Below are 23,904 nucleotides of genomic sequence, written 5' to 3'. Positions count from 1 at the left end.
ACCTCGTGGGTTTTTGTGAGAGGAGAAAGATTTTGAGATAGCGTTTACGATTTATTGACATTTATAGTGCGATTTAGTTAGTCATATTTAGGGTACATTTAAGTTAAATATATTTACTGATAAACTAAAGACAGTGACAGATAGTTAGGATAGATATAGTGACACATTTATATAGGCTAAGTTAGATATTGACAGATAGCACAGTAGTTAGAGATATAGAATTTAGATAGATTCATATATATATATAGATAGATAGATTCATAGATATATAAATTTATATATAGATTCATATATTAATATATATATATATATAGAGAGAGAGAGAGAGAGAGATTCATATATATATATATATATATATATATATATATATATACTTTCATAAATATATAGATTCATAGATAGATAGATAGATATAGACATTAATAGAATAGAGAGAAATGGAGGCTCCACAGAAGAGATGCCGTAAATCTGTGGTGTGGGAGCATTTCCATTTGGAAACCCCAAATAAAGTGAGATGTATGTATTGTGATAGGCAGCTAGCCTACTTCAACAATACATCATCCATGATGCGCCATTTGAGGAGCACTCATCCTGCCATTTTGCAGTGTGCAGAGGATGGTAACATTCCCCCTGTACCTAGGCCTGCTACTGACACTGCTGGGCCATCTAAACAAGGTATACATTGTTTGATATAATATGTACTTCATGTAACACTGTTTAGAAAGTCCATAGTTTTAAATAGACTTAGGCTTGTGTCCACCAGCCTTACAACGTAACGTCAATCTTTTCCAAAACTCCCAATCATGTTGAAAACAGCTTCACTCTGAATATGTAAATGTAACATCTCACAAACTTAGTCACTGTATTACATAGATATTTTTATAGGCTTGAAGACAACATTTTGGTTTTCCTAATTGTTTTAATTTTATATTGTATTTGATCTGTCTTTGCACACTGAGCATAAACTTTTCCAAACTTGAAAAAGCTTTTTTTTTTTTTGAAATTTAGTTTTGTGAAAGTACTTTTAATCTTTTATCTTTATTTTCTTTTAAAAGGCAGACAGAGGGAATTGGATGAGGCTCTTGTAGACATGGTGGTAAAGGATTTGCAGCCCTTCACTATCGTGGAGGATGAGGGTTTCATGGCTTTTGTGAACAAACTTGATCCAAGCTATGTCCTCCCATCCCGGAAGGCACTTAAAACGATGGTAACCGAAAGGTACAACATTTCTAAGGAGAAGACAAAGGAGGACCTAAAAAAGGCAGATTTTGTTAGCCTTACAGCTGACATGTGCTCCTCCATTAATATGGACGGATACCTTGGTGTTACTTGCCACTACATAACACCAGAGGCAAAGCTGGCAACTGTTGTACTGGGTGTAAGGAGGTTTTACCAAACACACACAGCCCAGCATCTCATGGAGGCTAAAGCTTTGCTAATGGCCGAGTGGGGAATAACCACCAAAGTTCAGTGTATGGTGACTGATAGTGCATCCAACATGATCTTAAGTGCCCAGCTACTGAACCTTCGGCATGTCCCATGTTTTGCCCACAATTTAAATTCAATTGTAAAAAAGGCCCTAGATCAAACCCCACTCATCAATGAAATACGACAGAAAGCCAGAAAGATAGTGGGGTTATTTAGATCCAGCTGCAAAGCAAAGGACAAGCTTGTGGAGATGCAGGGCTTGATGGGCAGACCAGCTCTGAAACTGATGCAGGAGGTGGACACAAGATGGAACAGCACTTACGACATGTTGCAGCGCTTGTATGAGCAACGAGAGCCAGTGGGTGCAGCGCTATCAAATTTAAACAGTGATACGGCTCCGCTGACAAGTTTTGAGTATAACATTATACAAGAATCATTGTCACTACTGCAGCCTTTCAAACTCGCAACGACAGAGTTGTCAGAGGAACAGAGAGTGTCTGCTTCAAAGCTCATACCACTTTACAGGATGTTGCAGCACAAGCTATCGCAGAAAAAAGGCCAATCAGCACAGGAATCAACTGCACAATTAGGTAGGCCACAATGACCATACTACTGTATGTAATGTATTGGCCACAACTGTCATATTATTTTTTATCAATATAACCAATATGGTTTGCTTGTGTTTTGAACAGGCACACACCTGCAAGAAGGTCTGCACTCAAGATGTGGTGGGTACGAGTCATTCAGAGCCTTGGCTCTGGCTACACTGCTGGACCCAAGGTTCAAAAATGTGGGTTTTGGAAATCCTGCCAAAGCCCAGGAGGCTGAAAAGCAGATCACACTGGAGTGTGCTTCGCTGATGCGTTCAAACACAGCAACTCCTGGTAAGCAGTTTCACTCTTCATCTGACATTATGGAGTTATGTCATCTGAATAATTATGTGACTTATACTTCATATATGCTGTCAGTTTAGACTTAGTAACTAATTGTTGTTTTTACTTTCATTCAGAGCCACAGTCAACATCAGACCCATCATCATCATCATCAACAACAACATCAACAACAGAAACCCAGGACAGTTTATGGGAACTTTTTGATAGTCGTATCCATGAAACCCAGGCGATACACAGTGCCACAGCAGATGCCACAGTAGAAGTTAAAAAGTACCTAAAAGATGCATTTTTGCCAAGAACCCATGATCCACTAAGTTACTGGAAAGAGAGAGCTGTGATTTTTCCTCATTTGTATGTCCTTGCTAAAAAATATCTATGCATGCCAGCAACAAGTGTCCCTTGTGAGAGGATTTTTTCTAAGGCTGGAGAAATTATCAGTAAAAAAAGAAGTAGGCTAAGCCCTTCCACAGCAGAGCAATTAATATTTTTGAATAAAAATCTTAAAAAAAAAAAAAAAAAATTAGACCATTGTGGATTTATTTGTTTTATTCATTTTTCATGACCAAAATAACCTAGTTATTATTATGATATAGGATTATATAGGATATTATTATAGGATTTTAAAATATCACCACATTAACGAAAACAAAATATTTTTATTTATTTTTAAATGGCTTGTTGTCAAAGTTGTTTCAGATAACATGGGCAATTGGCCACTAGGTGTCACCGTGGAGACAGGTGTCGGTAAAGTTTCGAAGCCTCGAAACAAATACGGCACTTTGCTTCAACTGTTTCAGTGTTTCATGAAGCCTCGCTCTGCCCACCACTAGGTGGTATACACAATCCAAAATGGGAAAAACAAACACAGGGAAAACACTCGGAAATGCTATATGGGGCTAAACAAGACTTCGCAATGATTGAGTCCAAGACAGTTTATATAGGGGAGTGGTAATGGGGAACACCTGGTTGTGATAAGCCCTAAGAACGGGATTATGGGAAATGGAGTTGGAAATAGAATATGCCAGAGTCCTGAGTGAATTGCCCTCTATAGGAGTTCATGGACACTCCAGCTGATGATCGTGACACATGGCTTTCAGATATTTCAAAAGATGGCAACAAGTAATTGTTAACTATGATGTTTTGTGATGGCTGTGAATTGGCAAGTAAGACATGTTCCTGGATCAACACCTTCTGATGATCCTGGGTCAACATTATTGTCCAAAAATTTAGACTTAACCCAATCCCTACCTCTAAACCTAACCCTTACGATAATTCCTGAAATCAATGGGAAATGATAGCTGATCAAGAATGTTGTAGAAACAGATATTTTCTGTAAAGTTATATCTCAGTTCTGATTGGTTGATTGGAATGTTGTTCCAGTATCAACAAGGATGTTGATACAGGAACACGTCGTACTTGGAGAAATCACGCTCACCAATGTTACTTTATTGCACCAACTTTGCATAGATGGTAGCACAAAACACCATTTCACAAAAAAAAAGAAACATAAGCAAACAAACAATTAAATAAACCTTATGATTGAGCATGACCCAAGACTCCACTAAAATGCCCGTGTTTGCACTTTTTTGTGTGTATACTGTTTTTTTTTTGGAAATTCACAGCTTCAATCAAATCAGAAGTTATCGTAGCTCCTAATTCATGTACATTTCCAAGGTCTGAAGAAACTGAAATCTGTCAGGGTTGGCAAGGGAGGAACTCAGGTGCAGACAGGAAGTAACTAAACACAGGATTTATTTAACAAAAAGGGAAAACAAAAACCCACGAGGGGGAAGACACTGACCAGGAGAAAATACAAAATAACTGAACAGGACTGAGTTACGAGATAAACAAAGACTCAAAGCACGGGAACACTAACTATAAACAAACACTCACGGTAATACAAACACTTCTTCAGGAACAATCACAAATGATGAACAATGAACCGACGAAAGACAGAGCACACTGGGAGATCTAAATAGGGGAACTAATCAAGACACGACAGGTGACACAGATAGGACAATCACGACAAGACTAGGATAAGGGGGGCGGGGAAAGGGAATGAGACAACACAAGCACATGGCCCAAAGACAAGGCCATGTGCTTGAACACAAAACACGGGTCTGCCATGATCCTGCCTCAAGACTAGGAAAAAAAAAAAATCAAGGACACGAGGGCAGAATCATGACAGAACCCCTCCCTTAAGGAGCGGCTTCCAGACGCTCATCAAGGGAACATCAAACACGGGACATGACTGACATGACAGACTGGGACACCGACACAAACCAACAAGACATGACAAATAATAACAAAGGCAAACATAAATACACAATGGCAGGGTTGGGGTGACAAATCAAAAAAAAAAAACAACAAAGAGGGAAGGGGAGGAGGCGGGACCACAAAGTTCATGGGGGACAGACCAGGGTGGGTGGGGCAGGAGTCTTAGGAGGGCGGGCCGAAGGCTGACGACGAGGGGTCCGGGCAGGTCTGGGTGGTGAGGGGTCTCGGGACAACTGACAGAGGACATGACAGGAGGGGTCACAGGACACGGGGCAACCTCTACAGGACGAGGGGCTACATTGACTGGACGAGGGGCGACTATATCAACGGGACGCGGGGGGACAACAGGACACATGACAACATCAGCTGGACACGGGGCGACAACATCTACTGGACACGGGGCGACAACAGGACACGGGGGGACAACGGCTGGACACTCGGGATTTCTGGGGACAAGACAGGACTGACGGGGACTTCTAAAATTTGAACAAGACGGGACAAATAATCAGACAAAGACTTAGCGGCAACAATAATGGGCATCTCCTTACGAGATGAGAGACTGTAGAGGAGTTTCTGCTGCAGAGTCGGCCGCGGCTCTCTCCTCCGCTCTCACGACTGCAGACTTGAATACAGCTTTCTTCTTTGCCGGCTCGGGCACGCCAGCGCTCTCCGCTGCTGGCTCGGGCACGCCAGCGCTCTCCGCTGCTGGCTCAGGAGACCTCGCCGACTCAGGAGGAGACAGGGTCACAGGACCGGCAGGCCCCTTCTTCCTCTTCGGGCGTGGTGCAGAGGCCACAGCTGGGTCAGAGACGGGTTGGGGGAGTTTGGTCTCGGGCAGGGCAGACTCGGACGCCGAAGACTCTGAAGCTGACTCCCATGAAAACCGTCTCCCTCGCTTGTTGGGGAGACTGAAGTTAGTGGGAGGTGCCTCAGGATTTTGGGAGGGACTTGCCTGATCCCCCAGGGTTGCCACGGCCAGGACACGACCCTCTGGGATCGTTGGCAGCTGGGTAGGTGGAGGGGACCTCTGTGGCTCCTCCTGGGAGACGCTCTCCCACAGCCGGGCATAATTTTGGAGGATCCATTCCCCCTCAGGGGAGTATGGGAGGGTGACCCCCTTCCTGTCGGTGGGGGATGACATCCAACATTGACGACGAAACTCCAACAGGTGTTGGAGCTCGGAGGACCTCCTGCCTGCTGAGTTCCTTTTTGGTCGGTTCATTCTGTCAGGGTTGGCAAGGGAGGAACTCCGGTGCAGACAGGAAGTAGCTAAACACAAGATTTATTTAACAAAAAGGGAAAACAAAAACCCACGAGGGGGAAAACACTGACTAGGGAAAATACAAAATAACTGAACAGGACTGAGTTAACGAGATAAACAAAGACTCAAAGCACGGGAACACTAACTATAAACAAACACTCACGGTAATACAAACACTTCTTCAGGAACAATCACAATCACAATCACAATCACAATCACAATCACAATCACAATCACAATCACAATCAAATGTGGACCAATCTCAAACATAGAACAATCACAAATGATGAACAATGAACCGACAAAAGAAAGAGCACACTGGGAGATCTAAATAGGGGAACTAATCAAGACACTACAGGTGGCACAGATAGGACAATCACGACAAGACTAGGATAACAAGGGGGGCGGGGCAAGGGAATGAGACAACACAAGCACATGGCCCAAAGACAAGGCCATGTGCTTGAACACAAAACACGGGTCTGCCATGATCCTGCCTCAAGACTAGGAAAAAATCAAGGACACGAGGGCAGAATCATGACAGAAATCATACAGAGAAGCCAGTCAGTCAAGTTTGTGGCAAAACCTTGTAGAGTGCTTGTATAATGTTGTATTTTACTGCTCATGATAATTCATACTCATTAGAACTGAATGACATTCATTAAAACATGATTAGTTCTGTCATGACAGCTCTCAGAGAGTTAAGCATGATACTGTAATGGCAATGTTAAAGGGGTGGTTGACTGTTTCTTTTCTAGGCTTGTGTTATGGGTTGCAGGCTAACATGTTAATACTTAAATATACTAGCCATTATACACTCACCTAAAGGATTATTAGGAACACCATACTAACACTGTGTTTGACCCCCTTTCACCTTCAGAACTGCCTTAGTTCTACATGACATTGATTCAACAAGGTGCTGAAAGCATTCTTTAGACATGTCGGCCCATATTTATAGGATAGCTTCTTGCAGTTGATGGAGATTTGTGGGATGCACATCAAGAGCACGAAGCTCCTGTTCCACCACATCCCAAAGATGCTCTATTGGGTTGAGATCTGGTGACTGTGGGGGCCATTTTAGTATGTACAGTGAACTCATTGTCATGTTCAAGAAACCAATTTGAAATGATTCAAGCTTTGTGACATGGTGCATTATCCTGCTGGAAGTAGCCATCAGGTAGGCCGTGGCATTTAAACGATGCCCAATTGGCACTAGGGAGTCTAAAGTGTGCCAAGAAAAAATCCCCCACACCATTTCACCACCACCAGCAGCCTGCACAGTGGTAACAAGGCATGATGGATCCATGTTTTCATTCTGTTTACGCCAAATTCTGACTCTACTATCTGAATGACTCAACAGAAATCGAGACTCATCAGACCAAGCAACATTTTTCCAGTCTTCAACTGTCCAATTTTGGTTAGCTTGTGCAAATTGTAGCCTCTTTTTCCTATTTGTAGTGGAGATGAGTGGTTCCCGGTGGGGTCTTCTGCTGTTGTAGCCCATGCACCTCAAGGCCACAGAATTGAACAAAACATTCTCCAAACAAACAAATCTGTCAGCAAGACATATATACTACTGCTGCAAAAAAAAAAAAAAAACGCTTAAAATCATTTTGCATTTACTTTCAATCTTTTGAATATGTTCGTTCCATATTAATTTTGCATCAAACAACACACCTAGAAATTTAAAAACTTTTAATTGTTCAATAGTTTGTCCGTACATCTTTATCTGTCTATCTTTGTATCGACTCTTTTCGGAGTAAACATTATTGTTTTTGTTTTATCTACTGAAAACCTGAATCCCCATGCATATGACCATTTTTCTACTACTTCAATTGCCTCTTGTATCTTCCCTGTAATATAATTTTTATTCCTTCCCCATTTCCACAATGCCCCATAATCAGCAAACATTGATCGGCCAATGTCTCCTTGAACTTGAGAAAATACATAATTTATCATAATTGAAATGAGTATTGGACATATGATGCTGCCCTGGGGGGTACCATTTTCTACTTTATATCTTCCAGATAAAGAAGAACGCATAATTTTCCAAACTTAATTAAATATAAGCAAATGCAAGCAAAGGTTAGGAAAATTATACGAAATGTAAAAAGACAAAGCTGGCAGACCTTTTGTAATAAAATAGGTAGATCAACCCCTGTGGAAGAGGTATTGGGCATGATTAAAAGCATGAGAGGAATCAGAAGACAATGGAAATATCCTGTTTTGAAGGTGTGGGGGAAAAGGTAGCAATATCTGATGAAGAAAAGGCATAAATGATAGCAAAGGCATTTATTGAATTTCATATCTCAAATAATCTAACTGAGTAGGGAAAGAGAGGAAGGTAATTAACAAAATCAGATTATTCTGGAAGTTTTGAGAGGTGGAAGGAAATTAACAACACAATGGATGCACCTTTCACTATGGAAGAAATGAATAGGGCAATAGTAAGAGCAGGAATAACATCTCCTTGGAAGGATGAAATCTGTAACATAATGTTAAAACATTTGGGTGTTCTGGCATCTATTAAACTGTTAGGGTTTTATAATGAAGTAAAAAAGGAAAACTACCTAGTGGATGGAAAGAGTCAGTGATTATTCCTAATAGGAAACCAGGAAAGGATACATCAAATCCAAATAATTATTGGCCAATAGCATTGACCTCACATATAGGGAAAATTATGGAAATAATGATTACAGATAGAATAGCATTTTATTTGGAAATTCTGTCACCTTATCAGAGTGGCTTCAGGAGAGGGAGAGGAACAATGGACCCAATTATATGTTTGGAAACAGATGTTAGGAAGGCCCAGGTTAATAAGGAGTCAGTGTTGGCAGTTTTCTTTGATGTCGAAAAAGCATACGAAATGGTTTGGAAAGAGGGGTTAATGATCAAACTTGATATGATAGGAATAACAGGTAGAAGTTATAATTTGATTAAAGATTTTTTTGTTTGAGAGATTTATTCAAGTTAGAATTGGGATGGTCTTATTATTCTTAAGGCTTTATTTCTTTATTTAACTACTACGCTTCATTCATTTTTCCACCAAGGGACCTCCTTCCTCTTTATTTGTCCTTTAGTTTTAGGAATTGACTTATTAGCTGTAACGTTCGGTGATACAGGAAACGAGGAGAGATCCAATTGCAGGTATGATGTTTATTTCAGGGCAAATCCAAAGGGGTAAAAAGTCCAGGCAGGGTCAAAACCAGAATATCCAAACAACATGAAAACAGACAATAACACACGGCACTCAGACAGAACGGGTATAAATACACAGAAGGTGATGAGGAAACTGGAGACAGGTGGGGAATAATCAATTAACTCAAACAAGGAGGAAGGTGACCAAATAAGGGAACAGACAGTTAATAAAGTGCCAGACACCGTGGGAAAGGAGGACACCTAGTGGAAACCCAGGGAACACAACCCAGACACTGTGACAGGACCCCCCCTCTACGGAGCGGCTCCCAGACGCTCCACGACAGACACACAATCAGAGACCAGGAGGGAGGCGGACAGGTGGAGGCTCAGGGGGAGGAACGGAGGGCCAGACTAACAGAGGGGAACAGGGACAGGAGTGAACACAAAAACAAAAAGCAAAAACAACATGAAGCCCCCCAGGGCGGAGCAGAAGAACACCACGTTCTTGTGGTCGAAGCCTGAGTCCTCCAGGGTGGAGCGGAAGACCACCACAACCGTGTGGTCCGACCAACGGGAGGACGACAATCTGGCATTCCCATGGTGTGCATATCCCGGACTCCAGAAGATCGGTGCTGACCCGACACTGCTCATGAAGATTCTTGGTGACATGAAGATCATTGGTGACTTGTATTTGTACATGTACATAAAGATCATTGGTGACTTGTATTTGCTCATGAAGATCAATGGTGACTTGCCTTTAGGGCTGCACGATATTGGGAAAAAATTACATTGCGATATTTTATTTTTCTGCGATATATATTGCGATATTAAATCTAATTTTTTCTTACAAACAAAAATGGGGTGAGCACACTTACATTCTCATTTTAAACGATTTAAACATCGACACCATCGTGTCAATTGATTAATATGCGCGAGGGAGAGCGAGCAAGACAGCGCTTGTGTTGTTTGAAGACATTGAGTGTGCAGCCTGGGCTCTCTCTCTCTCTCTCTCTCTCTCTCTCTCTCTCTCTCTCTCTCTCTCTCTCTCTTGCGCGCGATCTTTCTCTCAGGCCGGTGACAGGTGCAATATTTGAAAATCGATAATTATTAATTAATTTTTTTAATTACATTTATATCTGGATATATGTCAACCTATAGACTTTCAAACATATAAGTGTCATGAATTAATATGAATCTGTGTACAAAATGCCATATAAACATATTTTCCTATTATATTTTGCCTGGAAATGCTTCCAGCACGCTTGCGTGTCACGTGAAAAATAGGCGTTGGTTCTATTTCTAGCATGCACTGTTTTCCGCGCGGCTCGGGCCGCACCTGAGACACGCGTCTCACGCAGGCAGTCTGCAAGCTCTAATCTGTTAACATGGGAGCTGAATTAAAAACGGACATGCCACGCAGCTGAGATGCTTGCGCCACGCATCTAGTGTGTCGCTGGCTGCGCGTTCGCGCTCTCTCTCTCTCGCTCGCGCGCTCTCTGGCCCATACAGTTAATGAATAACGGATCAACTACGAGAGCCTACATCGCACATCCTGCGATGTGACTATCGTGGATTCGTACATCGCGATATCGATGCTTAAACGACACATCGTGCAGCCCTACTTGCCTTTATTCCTGAAGATCACCAGTGACTTGACTTAGTCCTTGAAGATCACCAGTGACTTGACTCTGTCCTTGAAGATCACCAGTGACTTGACTCAATCCTTGAAGATCAGCGGTGACTAGCCCTGACTCTGGAAGGTTATCGGTGACTAGCCCTGACTCTGGAAGGTCATCGGTGACTAGCCCTGACTCTGGAGGGTCATCTGGAACCTGACTCGACTCTGGAGAGTTCACTGGAACCAGACTCGACTCTGGAGAGTTCACTGGAACCCGACTCGACTCTGGAGGGTCAACTGCAACCCGACTCGACTCTGGAGAGTTCACTGGAACCCGACTTGACTCTGGAGGGTCAACTGGAACCCGACTCGACTCTGGAGGGTCAACTGGAACCGGACTCGACTCTGGAGGGTCAACTGGAACCTGACTCGACTCTGGAGGGTCAACTGGAACTTGACTCGACTCTGGAGGGTCAACTGGAACCTGACTCGACTCCAGAGGGTCAGCAGTGACTGTCCTCCTGTGCAGCGGCGCTGGGCAAGCAGCCATCTTGGGCCATGACTTTGGACAGGGGGCCCTCTTGGGTTGTGGTGCTGGGCCGGCAACCATCTTGGGCATTGGCACTGGGTTAGCGGCCATCTTGTGCTGTGGTGCTGGGCTGGCGACCACCCGGTGCTGTGGTGCTAGGCTGGCGGCCATCTTAGGCTGTGGCGCTGGCTCAATAGCCATGATGTGAACCATTTTGGGAATCTCTAGGATCTTTGACAGCATAGCGTAGTAATCAAGAAATGTGTCAGCGGCCATCTTGGGCTTTGGCGCTGAGCTGGCAGCCATCTTGCACCGTGGCGCTGGACTGTTTACCACTTTGTGTTGTGGCGATGTGCTGGTGTCCATATTGCCTCGTGGTGCTGGGTTGGCGGCCATCTTGTGCTGTGGCGCTGGCTTTCTCCATCCGCCATGGTGAGACGGCGGCTCTGGTCCCTCCCACATGAGCCCCGAGTCGAAGGGGGGCCATGGTGGAGAGCGATGCTGAGCCTCATCTCGCCCACCTCCTCCTCGGCTACCGCCCCTGGTCCCGCAAAACACGACCAGGTGGGATCCCTCAAACTGATTGCTTCTCTCCCACTGGATGGCTGGGGAGGAAACATTCATCGACATATCGCTGGATCTCCTGTGTGACGGAGTCCTTCTGTCACGTTCGGTGATACAGGAAACGAGGAGAGATCCAATTGCAGGTAAGATGTTTATTTCAGGGCAAATCCAAAGGGGTAAACAGTCCAGGCAGGGTCAAAACCAGAATATCCAAACAACATGAAAACAGACAAATAGTGATGTGACATTTGAACCGAGGCTTCGGAGCTTGTGTTGAGAAAAAAGGGGCGTGCCAGATGAAGCCGTGATTTGAGGCTTGTGTTTTTAACATGGAAATCACGTGACTTATGACAAACGAGGCCTCGGTTTGTGTGGACACGTCATTGGTTCGGTCTGAATGTCGGTTCCAGATAAAGGGGGTTCGAAACTCACACCAGCTTGTGGGTGTTGTCAGGAGTAGATGAATCAGTTGTAGTAGAGTGAGCGAGCGAGTTAGATAGTTGTGTCGTCATCATTATTGTGTCATATATGTGTTAGGGCTGTATATTATTAGAATATATCAGGTTATATTAGTTATAGTATATTTTTATTATTAATTAAAGTATATATATTATAGTATTTTTATATTAATTAGATAAGATTTTTTGGATTGCTTTGTTTTTTTTTGGATTTGGATTGGACTGCTTTTTTATTTGGATTGTCCTTTTGGATTTGTTTGCTTTTTGTGACCTCTTCCTTTTTCCTTGTAATGGAGCCAGCAAGAAAGAGGAATCCTCCCCTGTCTGGGAGTTTTTTTAAATGGTTGGTCACAATAAGGTATGTGTATTATTATTGTTTTACTGTCTTGATCTAATAATAATGCTCACTATAAGGCTGTATTATATTTCATGTCTATTTGTTTATGTTTCTAGGTGAAATGCTTGCTGTGCCTAAAGGAGCTGACATACAACAATAACACCTCCTCCATGCTCAGGCATTATCGAGCACTGCACGAGCATGCACAGACTGCTAACAATCTTTATCAATCAAATCAATATTTATCCAAAGTGAATCTCACAAGATCTGAGGATCCACTAGTACATTGTGCTCAACATAAACATCTGTATCCTCATTTATACCAGCTGGCACTGACATTTTTATGTTCCCCCATATCCTCTGTTCCATGCGAAAGGATCTTTTCCAAGGCTGGAGAAGTTCTGTCCAAAAGGAGGAATCGTCTAAGCCCCAACACAGAAAAAATTCTGTTCCTCAATAAAAAGAATGTGTGATCCTTCCTTCACCCACCCAGTGTTGCAGTTTGTTCCTTTAAATCCATAGTCCCATAAGCACAACACTGCACTAAAACTAGTAACAATTTAATGCACAAAACAAACCAGAAACAATTCTTAACCTTTCCCACCCCACACTTTTCTGTTGTAATTTGCGTTATTACACTCCCTCCACCATAAGAACTACACTCAACACAGTCTCACTTTTGTTGTTCCTACTGTCACTATCCAAACAATTTATGAATAATGAATGGACTGTGTGTGACAGTTGTCTCTGCACAAGTAAATTCAGACAGAGAGAGAAACATATTTTATTTGATACCCAGGCAATGGACAAATGTCTGCTCAGGTCATTGATTCAGTATGTTTTTATTGGTCTGCTATTTCTTTGCACAGTAGCTAGGTGTCACTAGTGAGCAATAATGAATGAAGCTTCGAGTAATTAACCTTTTGGTGAAGCAACGGGCTGCGAGGTCTCAGTGGTTCAGGAAGCCTCATTTTGCCATCACTACAGACAATAAAACACGGCAAGGGCAAGACTACAGAAAGCATGAAACATAGACAAGGACTCCGTGACAACTACTCAGACAGACCGGGTATAAATACACAGAAGGTGATGAGGGAACTGGAGACAGGTGGGGAATAATCAATTAACTCAAACAAGGAGGAAGGTGACCAAATAAGGGAACAGACAGTTAATAAAGTGCCAGACACCGTGGGAAAGGAAGACACCTAGTGGAAACCCAGGGAACACAACCCAGACCCTGTGACATTAGCAGCTTCAATCAATACTGATTTCAATTTTTGATCTACCTCTTCAATATCTTCACTTAAATCTATTTTGTCGAATTCCTACTCACAAATAAAACTAAACATTTCCCAATTAGCACGGGTAAATATCCACTTCTCTATTCTCTTCTCACATTGTTTATTTTCTTGTATTAATATTCTACAAAAAACTAGATAATGATCACTCCCCACTGATGTTTCATAAGATACATTCCACTCACATATCCCTGCTAAATTATTTGACACCAAAATTAAATCCAAAACTGACATACTTCCTGTGCGTACATCCAGTCTGGTCCTTCTCCCATCATTTAGACAAACCAAGTCCCTTTCCTCTAACAATTGTTCAATCGCACCACTCCACTTACATCCGTTTTGGTTCCTCCCCATAATGTACTACGTGCATTAAAATCCCCACATATCACTCTCTTATTCCCATCCATTCCTTCAATTTGCATTAACTCATTCAGCTCTAGTTTCTTACAAGATTATAAAAATGTATAATTATGAGCTCCTTCCTTCATCCAGATCCCTATAACTATAATGTATATTCATGCTCCTTTCCTATTTCTATCTCTCTTAATACAATATCTTCTCTAATTAATGTAACACACCCACCCCCTACTCCTTCCCTCCTGTCACACCTTACACAGTCATATCCACTCAATCTAAAATCTAAATTTGGTCTCAGCCAAGTTTCCTGCACACAAATAACACTTGGTTTTCTAGATAGCTCTTGTATATATATTTTTTAAATTCTTGTCTATTGGCCAACAAACTTCTAGCATTCAATTGCATCAAGAGGATCATTATTATTTTTATCCAACCCATGTTTGATCCTGACTTGCCTGAGCACTGAGGTCATCTCTTACGTCCTCCCATGTCAGCCCTTTGATACTTAGATTATGTACTGCTGCCTTCACAATTGTTTGTATTCTTTCTTTTTTTGAATTAATCTCCATCGTGACATTAACTACCCCTGCAATGAACACAACTAGTTCCGTTAAGTTAACCAATTCTTTTCCTGGATTTTCTTGTTCTACTTCTTTTGAGGTTTGATTCTCCACTCTGTTTCTTTGATTTTTCCCTTCTCCTGGATTCACCGTCATCACAGCTTCTGCATATGTGATCTTATTCTGAGTTCTTACCTGTTGTATTTCCCTTTCCTTTTTCATCACTTCACATCCCCCATAAGCCACAAGTGATTCCCCCCACAGTTACAACATTTTGGCTGTTCATGCTTACATTGCCCATAATCATGATCTTCTCCACACCTGGCACATCTTCTTCTGCCTTTACATACCTTAGCTGTATGTCCAAATCATTGACAATTTGGCATTGGCATTGGAATATTTTATATTGTTATAACTCAAAAATTCTAACGTAACTTTTTTGGGTAATAATTCCTCTTCAAAATCGAGTACAATATTTTGACCGTCTTTCCTCATTTCCTGTCAAGTTATCTGTATCCGCCGAGCACCTTTCAGATTTCCTCCTTTAAGGTTTGATTTGATTTCCTCCATTGAGATACCTATAGGTACTCCCCAAATCACTCCTTTACTCCACTTATTTTCCCTTTCCACACAACTTGTATTTATTACTTTAAATTGAAAAATTTTCTTTATTTTACCAGCCCTCTCCCTTTGCCCTTCATTTCTACAAACAATCAGTAAATTTCCATCACTTAAATCCTTCGCCATATGGATGTCCCCAATCTGGTTTCGCAAAATCGTTGTCAATTTTACTGGACTCATTGATGATATTCCCTTCTCCTCACCGAACCTTAATATCATTTTAAATTTCAAACCTTCATGATCACATTCCTCTTATAAAACTTTCTTTGCTGTTATCGCTTCAAAATTATTTTCTCTTTTCTCTTTCATTCTTCCGCTTCCTTGACTGGTTTCCATACTATCCTCACTATCCACTATATCAGAATCTCCACACTCTAGTCCATTCACAAGACAGCTGTGCTTACCCGCCAAAGCTTTCTTCTTTTTATTTGACTTTCCCATTCTAATTATTTTTCCACTTTTCTGACCATCAGTTGATAAACATGCTTCTCTTCCTAGATCATCGGTTGAATTTCCACGTTTGTTTAACTTTGTTTTAACCATATAACGATTTTGCTGTGTGATTCCGACACGTCTCTGCTGTCTCTGCTGAAGACTCAACTTCCCGTGCCTCCCAGCAACTGATACAGCAAGCACTAGTATTTGAATGTTATGCAGCAAGCTTTTTGGCTGCTGATGCAAAAGAGACCAATCAGCTGTGCCATGTAAAAAATCATGTGATTATATCAGATTGAGTTAAACCTAATAGCCAGCATCATCTAAAGTCTCACAACAGAACTTTGTATTTAAAACCTTTCGAAATGCACCTGCAGATAATTTTTTTTAGTCTCGTATTTAGTCAGGATTTATTGAAAATAAATAAGACTTCCAAGAAGAACAAACACTACAGTAAGTACACATTAATATGTGTATTCCCCCATTTTGTTAATTTCTTAATTTTTTACTATGGCGAGACGGTGCTGCTATTGACGCAGCCTCACACCTGACCCAAGAAAACAACCACGGGGGTCCTCCTCATGCCAGAGAAGGTAATTTAGTGGACATGGCGGAATAATCTTAGAAAACCAAACAAGTTATGTAGCAATGGTCGAACTCTGGGTCCTAACTACAAGGTACGATCTAAAAACAAGTACGCTAAATTAGACTTCCTTACCAAGTTCGAAAGGTGACAAATGTATTAATTTTATGTGTTAAGATTGTATGGATTTATCTGATTATACAGGTGCTTGTCATATAATTAGAATATCATCAAAAAGTTTATTTATTTCACTAATTTAATTCAAAAAGTGAAACTCGTATATTATATTCATTCATTACACACAGACTGATGTATTTCAAATGTTTATTTATTTTTAATGTTGATGATTATAACTGTCAACTAAGGAAAATCATTATATTATCTATAAAAACAAACATAAAATTAATAGACAACTTCAACACTATGCAAAGTAAAATAAAATCAGCCATTCATAGATCTGCCTCCCTTCAAATTACATTAGAGATATTTGCTCCATGATTTCCAGGTTTATTTGGGATGGTAGACAGCACAGGGTTTGTCTGAATACACTGCAATGACACAAAATGCTGGGTGGTCTGGCAGTACCAAACATTGAGTTTTATTACTGGCCATTTAAAATCACAGCACTCAGCACATTGGTGGACGCACAGTCTACCACTGCATGGCGATTGATTGAATCTGCAAAGATTTTTCCACACAAGCTGCAAGACATACTAGTCTTCAGTGTAGCAAACAATTCAATAAAAAACTATTTTGGGCCCATAATTCCTAACTCTATTCAAGTGTGAAAGCAGAACGGTGGATGGGCAGTCCACATAAAGTCTGTCAGAACACGCCACTATGGCATTACCGGAATTTATTATGTTGCAACAAACCATTCAATCATCCATCTTGGTCATCCCTTGGGGTGAATACACAGGTGATATACAGTATATGATACTCAAGGTCTTTGCTCCATTTAAGATTTAAGCACACACTTTTCCCCTTCCTGTGTCCTCTTATTTTGTTTACTTTCAGCTAAGATCAGCCTTAAACACGTATGGAGTTCCATGGAATTCTCCTCTCCCCGCACATCACATGTTACAATGGACTGCACCATTACTGGGTAGACCTTCTGTCTCTTTAATATATAGTGCACTGGTTCAACATAGTGCTAAGTCTTTACCAATTGATTCCATATGGAACAGGGAGTTGGGAAGTTTAAAGGGGGGGTGAAATTCTATTCCATGCAGACTGAGTTTTTTACACTGTTAAAGAGTTGGATTCCCATGCTAAACATGGACAAAGTTTCAAAAATTAAGTTGTATGTTTGAAGGAGTATTTCTGTTCCAAAAATACTCCTTCCGGTTTGTCACAAGTTTCGGAAAGTTTTTTTCGAGTATGGCTCTGTGTGACGTTAGATGGAGCGGAATTTCCTTATATGGGTCCTGAGGGCACTTCTCCCGGAAGAGCGCACGCTCCCGTATACCACAGCACTGAGAGCACAACAGACTTCACTGATCAGAGCGAGAGCGTCGCGAAATGTCACAAAATGAGTGTGTTTTTGGTTGCCAGGGCAAGACAACCCTGCACAGATTACCTAAAGAGGTAATCGGAGTTGTGCAAGTGTTTGTGTTTGTGTTTGTTCCCTGCATTTCGAAGATGCTTGTTTTACAAACAAGGCCCAGTCTGACGACGGATTTGCACATCGTTTATTTCTTAAGCATAATGCAGTCCCAACGAAAAAGGGTCACGATCGTGTGTTGGAACCGCATGCGGTGAGTAAAACTGCTTCAAATATCTCTGTGTTGTTAACTTAGCTGTCGGCGTGTAAGCACATCAAGTAAACAACATGCGATGTTGTCATCAAACTGCACTTTCCACATGTACAGCTTAAAAAATAAAATAAAAAAAAAGACGACAAAGTGGAACTTAGTCATTTTCCAAAACCGCTAAGCAAATATATATACAGTTTCAGTACATGCCACATAGAGACGTCATTGCTGATGCTGCTCTTGTTAAATTTCAGCCTCTGGATCTGATTCTGGATCATAAATATACGCTGTATCGGACTGTTAGCCATGGTTTGTTTCGGTTGGTTTTGTCCTCAGGTAATGTCACAGCTTCCAAACGCTCTCAGCGCAAAAGCCTACTGGCGCTCGTGATTCTTTAGCTCCGCCCACACGTCACGCCTACAGACGCACGTGTTTTTCCGGGAAAAATCGGTACAGACTATCTTTCTCTTATGAATATAATAAAACTAAAGACTTTTTGGAGTTATGAAGGATGCAGTACTACTCTATAGGTACTCAAGATTAACAGGATATTGAGTGAAAATGAGCATTTCACCCCCCCCTTTAAATATAAACCTAGATTGGGAGAGAAAATGGTGCAGTCTAAGCATCACTTCTAAAAACCTAGCTCACCATCTAATTCACTTCAAAATCATACATAGAGCCTACATCACACCTTATAAGAGATTCCAGATGAAATTACAACCTACTCACAACTTGTAACACTGTCAATATGTAACACTGCTTCACCTGGAATGTTTTACACGTTTTGGGAGTGTCCAGTTATCTCTAAGTTCTGGTTGCATGTAAATTCAGTTTTAGCAGATATACTTGTCATTTTTTATGTTCCCAATCCTGGATTCTGTCTCCTTAATGACAATTTGGATATAAATCTAAAGCAAATTCAGTTCAAAATGGTATTTTCTGGGTTAACATCTGCAAAGAAAGCAATTTTGAAAACGGGTTCTTTCCAGATATGTGTATGAAATCATTCTGGATCCATAGTCTTGTCAACATTGTCAACCTTGAACATACAACGGCATGACCAGTGACTGTACAAGCTTGGAACTCTTTCATCTAAGATGATCTCTTGGGGCCAGGGTCAACAGCAAGCTATTTTTTGTGAAACACCTGCCAAACATGTTTCTGTGATTTTATGTATAATCTTACCATTATTGTGATGTTGTTGTGTTTTTTTTTTTTTTTTTTCATATGATTTTGGATATGTCTGTAATCCCCCTCCCCCCTTAATTTGGAAGACAATAAAAATGTTAATCACAAAAAAGTAGCCATGTTTTTGCCATTGTCCCCGGTTATGTATCAATGTTGTAACCTGCTGATGTTGAGTCTAGTCTGTACATGCTACGTAAAGTCTGTTTCAAGCCTAGTCAAGTCTGTTTGTGCCTCCTTAAGTCTATGTATCTTGTTTGGATTATGTTTGGATGTCTGGATCACCTGTAAATAAACTGCACTTGCGTTCTCACTATGGTCACCTTCAGTGGACTATCATTACAGTGGGCTTAATATTTCGATACCTTCCATTATGCTGCCATTTCACAATGCTCATGCTGATGAATCCATGTTTTTCTAACACTTAAAACTCTTTTCATGTAAACCTAAATTTTATTTTATAATAAATTAAAAATATCTAATTTTATATTATATCATGTTAATCAAAATACATGACAAAAATCAGGGAAGTTGTGGCCTAATGGTTAGAGAGTTGGACTCCCAATCGAAAGGTTGTGAGTTCGAGTCCTGGGCCGGCAGGAATTGTGGGTGGGGGGAGTGCAGGTACTCAATACCACGACTTAGGTGCCCTTGAGCAAAGCATCGAACTCCCAACTGCTCCCCGGGCGCTGCAGCATAAATGGCTGCCCACTGCTCTGGGTGTGTTTTCACAGTGTGTTCACTGCTCTGTGTGTGTGCACTAAGGATGGGTTAAATGCAGAGCACAAATTCTGAGTATGGGTCACCATACTTGGCTGAATGTCATGTCACTTTCAAATATAGACCCCACTTAATAGAATATTATTGGCTTATGTTGAACTTTACTCGTGGACACAAAGTTGCTACAGTAAGCAGTACATAAAATACTGAATTAAAAGTGTCACAATCGTTGTTACGGAGAGGGAACCTATTGCAGGTAAGTCATTTATTAAGGGTAATCCAAATGGGTAAACAATCCAGGCAGGGTCAAAACCAGAAGATCCAAATAACAAAGGCAAGGCAAGGCTTGACGGCCATGAATTAATCTTCATACATAAACAAGGACTCCGTGACACAGACTAAGACAGACAGACAGTATAAATACACAGAAGGATGATGAGGGAACTGGAGACAGGTGGGGAACAATCAATTAGCACAAACAAGGAGGAAGGTGACCAAATAAGGGAACAGGAAGTGATAAGGTGACAGACACAGGGAGAAAGGAGGACATCTAGTGGAACCCCAGGGAACACAACCCAGACACTGTGACAAAAAAGTCTTTCTGTTGCACAAATATTACAGGTCTTTGACACTTTATTTGGTGTATCCATTTTTTTTGTCCTCAAGTTATGGTTTGTTTCTTATCTTATTTTTTGGATCCTCATGTCTGTTTCTGTTTTCTTTTAATCTCCTAGTGTATGTACTTTGTAACTAAAGTTTTTTTCTTCAAAGATTACTTTTATTTTTGAAGAAACCTGGGTCTTTTTTATGTTCTTGTGCTATTGAGTTTAACAGTCAGGCAGCTTACTAAGAATTCCAGGTTCAATCTCTGCCTAAGGCAGCTCGGTTACACATCACAAGCTATGTGCTTGGCAGCACGTCCTCAATTTCCCAAAAATGCAAGCCAAAAACCAACACCCAGATGATGGCCTTGTTGCAGAAATGAGTAGAAAAGGCGTTTTTTTTATGAATTCCTGTGGTTACATTACATAAAGAGATTCTCAGCTTGTACAGTCAGAAATGAGAACTCATGGAGAGTTAGCCTTCCACGTTGGCATACAAATCATAACCTATTCATAATGACTGAACATCTCTGTGGGCTTGACATTTAATTTCCCAGTTCCTGTATTACAGTATCTACACTTATAGTGTTTTTATTTTTTAGTTTTATAAGTAACACTTTGCGATAAGGTCCAATTTGTAATTGCATTAAATGCTGGGAAGTAACAATAAGCAGTATGAATTGTTCACAAGCCAAGTGCTCAGAAAAAAAACACAACACAAGCACATGGAAGTTCCTACCATTTCACCATAACAAAAGGCATGAAATAGAGCATGACTAACCAAATTCCTAAACTGAACCAAAACTAAAATTTACTAGAGTTCCAGGACCCAAACATCATGCCCTGAACCAACACCATGCACATACAGGAGAGTGCAAGTCCCAGAGATCAAATCTGAAGCTGCACACACTCACATGATGACAGGATAGTACTAGACTCAAGTGTCAGGATCCTGTCAACAAACAAGAACAAGACTAAATAAAGTGACAGGCTCCTGACAGAAAATTTACTGAAGTTTGAAATGACATGAGGGTGACTAAATGATGATGGAACTTCAATGTTAAGTTCTACATAAGTTCTAGGGGCTTTTCTCTGATTAGCCAAAGGAGGCAGTGGCACCTGAACAAATGGTTGAATAAATTAACTACAGTGCAAAAGTAAAACAACACAAACATTCCGAAATACAACATTTAAAATCATATCCATATATCTCTTGTCACCCCTGAGCCCATTGAATTTTAACAGAATCCACACGCTATGATATAATCAGTTATAATTATTCTACATGATAAATCCCGTCTCTTGTTTTTGTGTACTTATTCCAAGTATACGAATCAGTCTGAAATAATATATATAAACTAGGCACAATATGTAATTTTTCACCTCTTGAGGGTACAGGGATGTACCAGGGATGAAGACGACATCTCCCATGACTGAGTGTGTCCCTGTCTCCATCCAGCTGATAAAGTTTCTCTTTGCACATGTAAGTCTATATATTTTTCTTTATTCGTTTATGTATAGGTACACATTTATATATAGTGTTTGAAGTCGAAATCTGTCAGAAGGTTAGCTGTGTATAGGTATAGTATAGGTATAGGTATAGTATACCTTATGTATAGGTAAATATTTTTATATATAGCTGTGTATAGGTCTATGCTGTTTTACTTCATTGTTTTATGTCTATATTTATGTAGAACATAAGCAGAATGACAATAAAGCTCAACTTGAACTTGAACACCATTTGGGTGTTGGTTGCTGGCTTGCATTCTTGGGAAAATATTTGCAAGTCCTGTAGAGAATGTGCCGAGACCCAAATGTGAATATTTCCACTGAACTTATGCTTGATTTTTATGCTTGTTATTGTGAAGTTCAAAAGATTAGGGAAATGGAGAACAGACAAACCATGTGGAATGTTCTGCAAGCTTTCAGAAAACTTGCCTTTTGAAATGTATTTGGTGTGCCACTTAAATCTGTTAAAAATTAATAGCTTGTACTTTTGAGCCATTCGATTTTCCGATGACATGAATTTTCCTAATTACCCTTTAGATGGACCACAGCAGGACCAAGATAAACAGATACATTCATTTTCATGAAACATTCTCTTTGCTCCGAGACTGCATGCAAATGCAAACTGACCATTATATGCAGAGTTCTTGCATAAAACTCTAGATGGTGCAGTCCGAGAGGGTTAACTCAATCTGAACTAATGACATTGTCACATGGCAAAGCTGATTGGTTGTCTCCTGTATCTGTTGCCAATGAGCTCGCTGCTCAACATTCAAATATATGCCTAGTGCTTGCTGGATCAGTCGCAGCTTGCTTCAGAAACCCTTCACCTTCCAGCTCCACCTGTATAGATCTGCTACGAGATGAGTCATGTTTGCTATGGGGGGTTATTTCATGCATGTTATATTTAAAGCAGCAATATTTCTTACATGCTCACAGCAGCATGTTGTGGATGTATTGGCAGTAGCATGTCTCGGTACTTGCTCTGCTGCAGCAGCAGTGTAGCAGATATATTCTGCCAAGACTATTAACATTGTCATCAGGGCTGGCCCCTGGCATAGGAGTCATAGGCAGTTGCCATATTTTACTGATCGATCATGGAACTGATAAAAATAATTTTAGAATAAAATAAAACTGACGTAATTGAAAAATAAGATTTGACAGCAAGTCTTGTTGGAATATTTACACACTTTTTGCATCATGAAGTATAACACATCATCAAAACGCATTAATTATGCATTATGCAGTTAAAATAGTTTTGCCATTTATGTGCTCTCAAAATAGAAAAAAAAAAAAAAAATGAAAAAAAAAAAAAAAAAAATTATCAGAGGCACAAAGCAGGAAGTGACGCAAAGAAAAGGAGAAGAAAAATATAAATATAGAGGTAAAAATGATAATATAACGACTGATTATTAGCCTGTGATGTTTTTGTAGTATTTTGTAATAGCCTTTTTAGATTATCTTAACTAGCTATACTGACACCATGGAAATTATTATTATTATTATTATTTTTGCTTGAGTTAACTGCTTATTTAATTTTAGTTATATGATTATTATTATTACAATAAATGTAAGCTTCTGTAATGTTGTTTTATTTTCAGTTACATCACTGCTTGCTTAGTTTTAGTTTTTATCATTTTCCACCTTATGCACAAAATTGAAATGAAATTGAAATGAAAGGTATGAGCATGGTAATTAGACTAGCTAGCTAGCTGGCTAACATCTACAAATAATTACAATATGTACCCTTTATTTTGTTGCCTTTGTGATCTGTTAGACT

General features: G+C 40.5%; 1 protein-coding gene across 1 annotated transcript; it reads left to right on the top strand.

Annotated features, from left to right (window-relative positions):
* The first annotated feature begins 1,569 nt into the window (after window positions 1-1,569).
* Window positions 1,570-3,065, top strand: LOC127977682 (zinc finger BED domain-containing protein 4-like). Its single transcript, XM_052582685.1, has 3 exons — window positions 1,570-2,018; window positions 2,121-2,312; window positions 2,438-3,065. Exons 1-3 carry the CDS (start codon window positions 1,679-1,681, stop codon window positions 2,881-2,883), a joined length of 978 nt encoding a protein of 325 aa, XP_052438645.1. The 5' UTR covers window positions 1,570-1,678; the 3' UTR covers window positions 2,884-3,065.
* The last annotated feature ends 20,839 nt before the right edge of the window (window positions 3,066-23,904 follow it).

Source organism: Carassius gibelio, chromosome B18 (genome assembly GCF_023724105.1).
Source record: "Carassius gibelio isolate Cgi1373 ecotype wild population from Czech Republic chromosome B18, carGib1.2-hapl.c, whole genome shotgun sequence".
Taxonomy (NCBI): Eukaryota; Metazoa; Chordata; class Actinopteri; order Cypriniformes; family Cyprinidae; genus Carassius; species Carassius gibelio.
The sequence above is the reverse complement of the archived record's forward strand: the minus strand, read 5'-3'. Positions and strand labels throughout refer to the sequence as shown.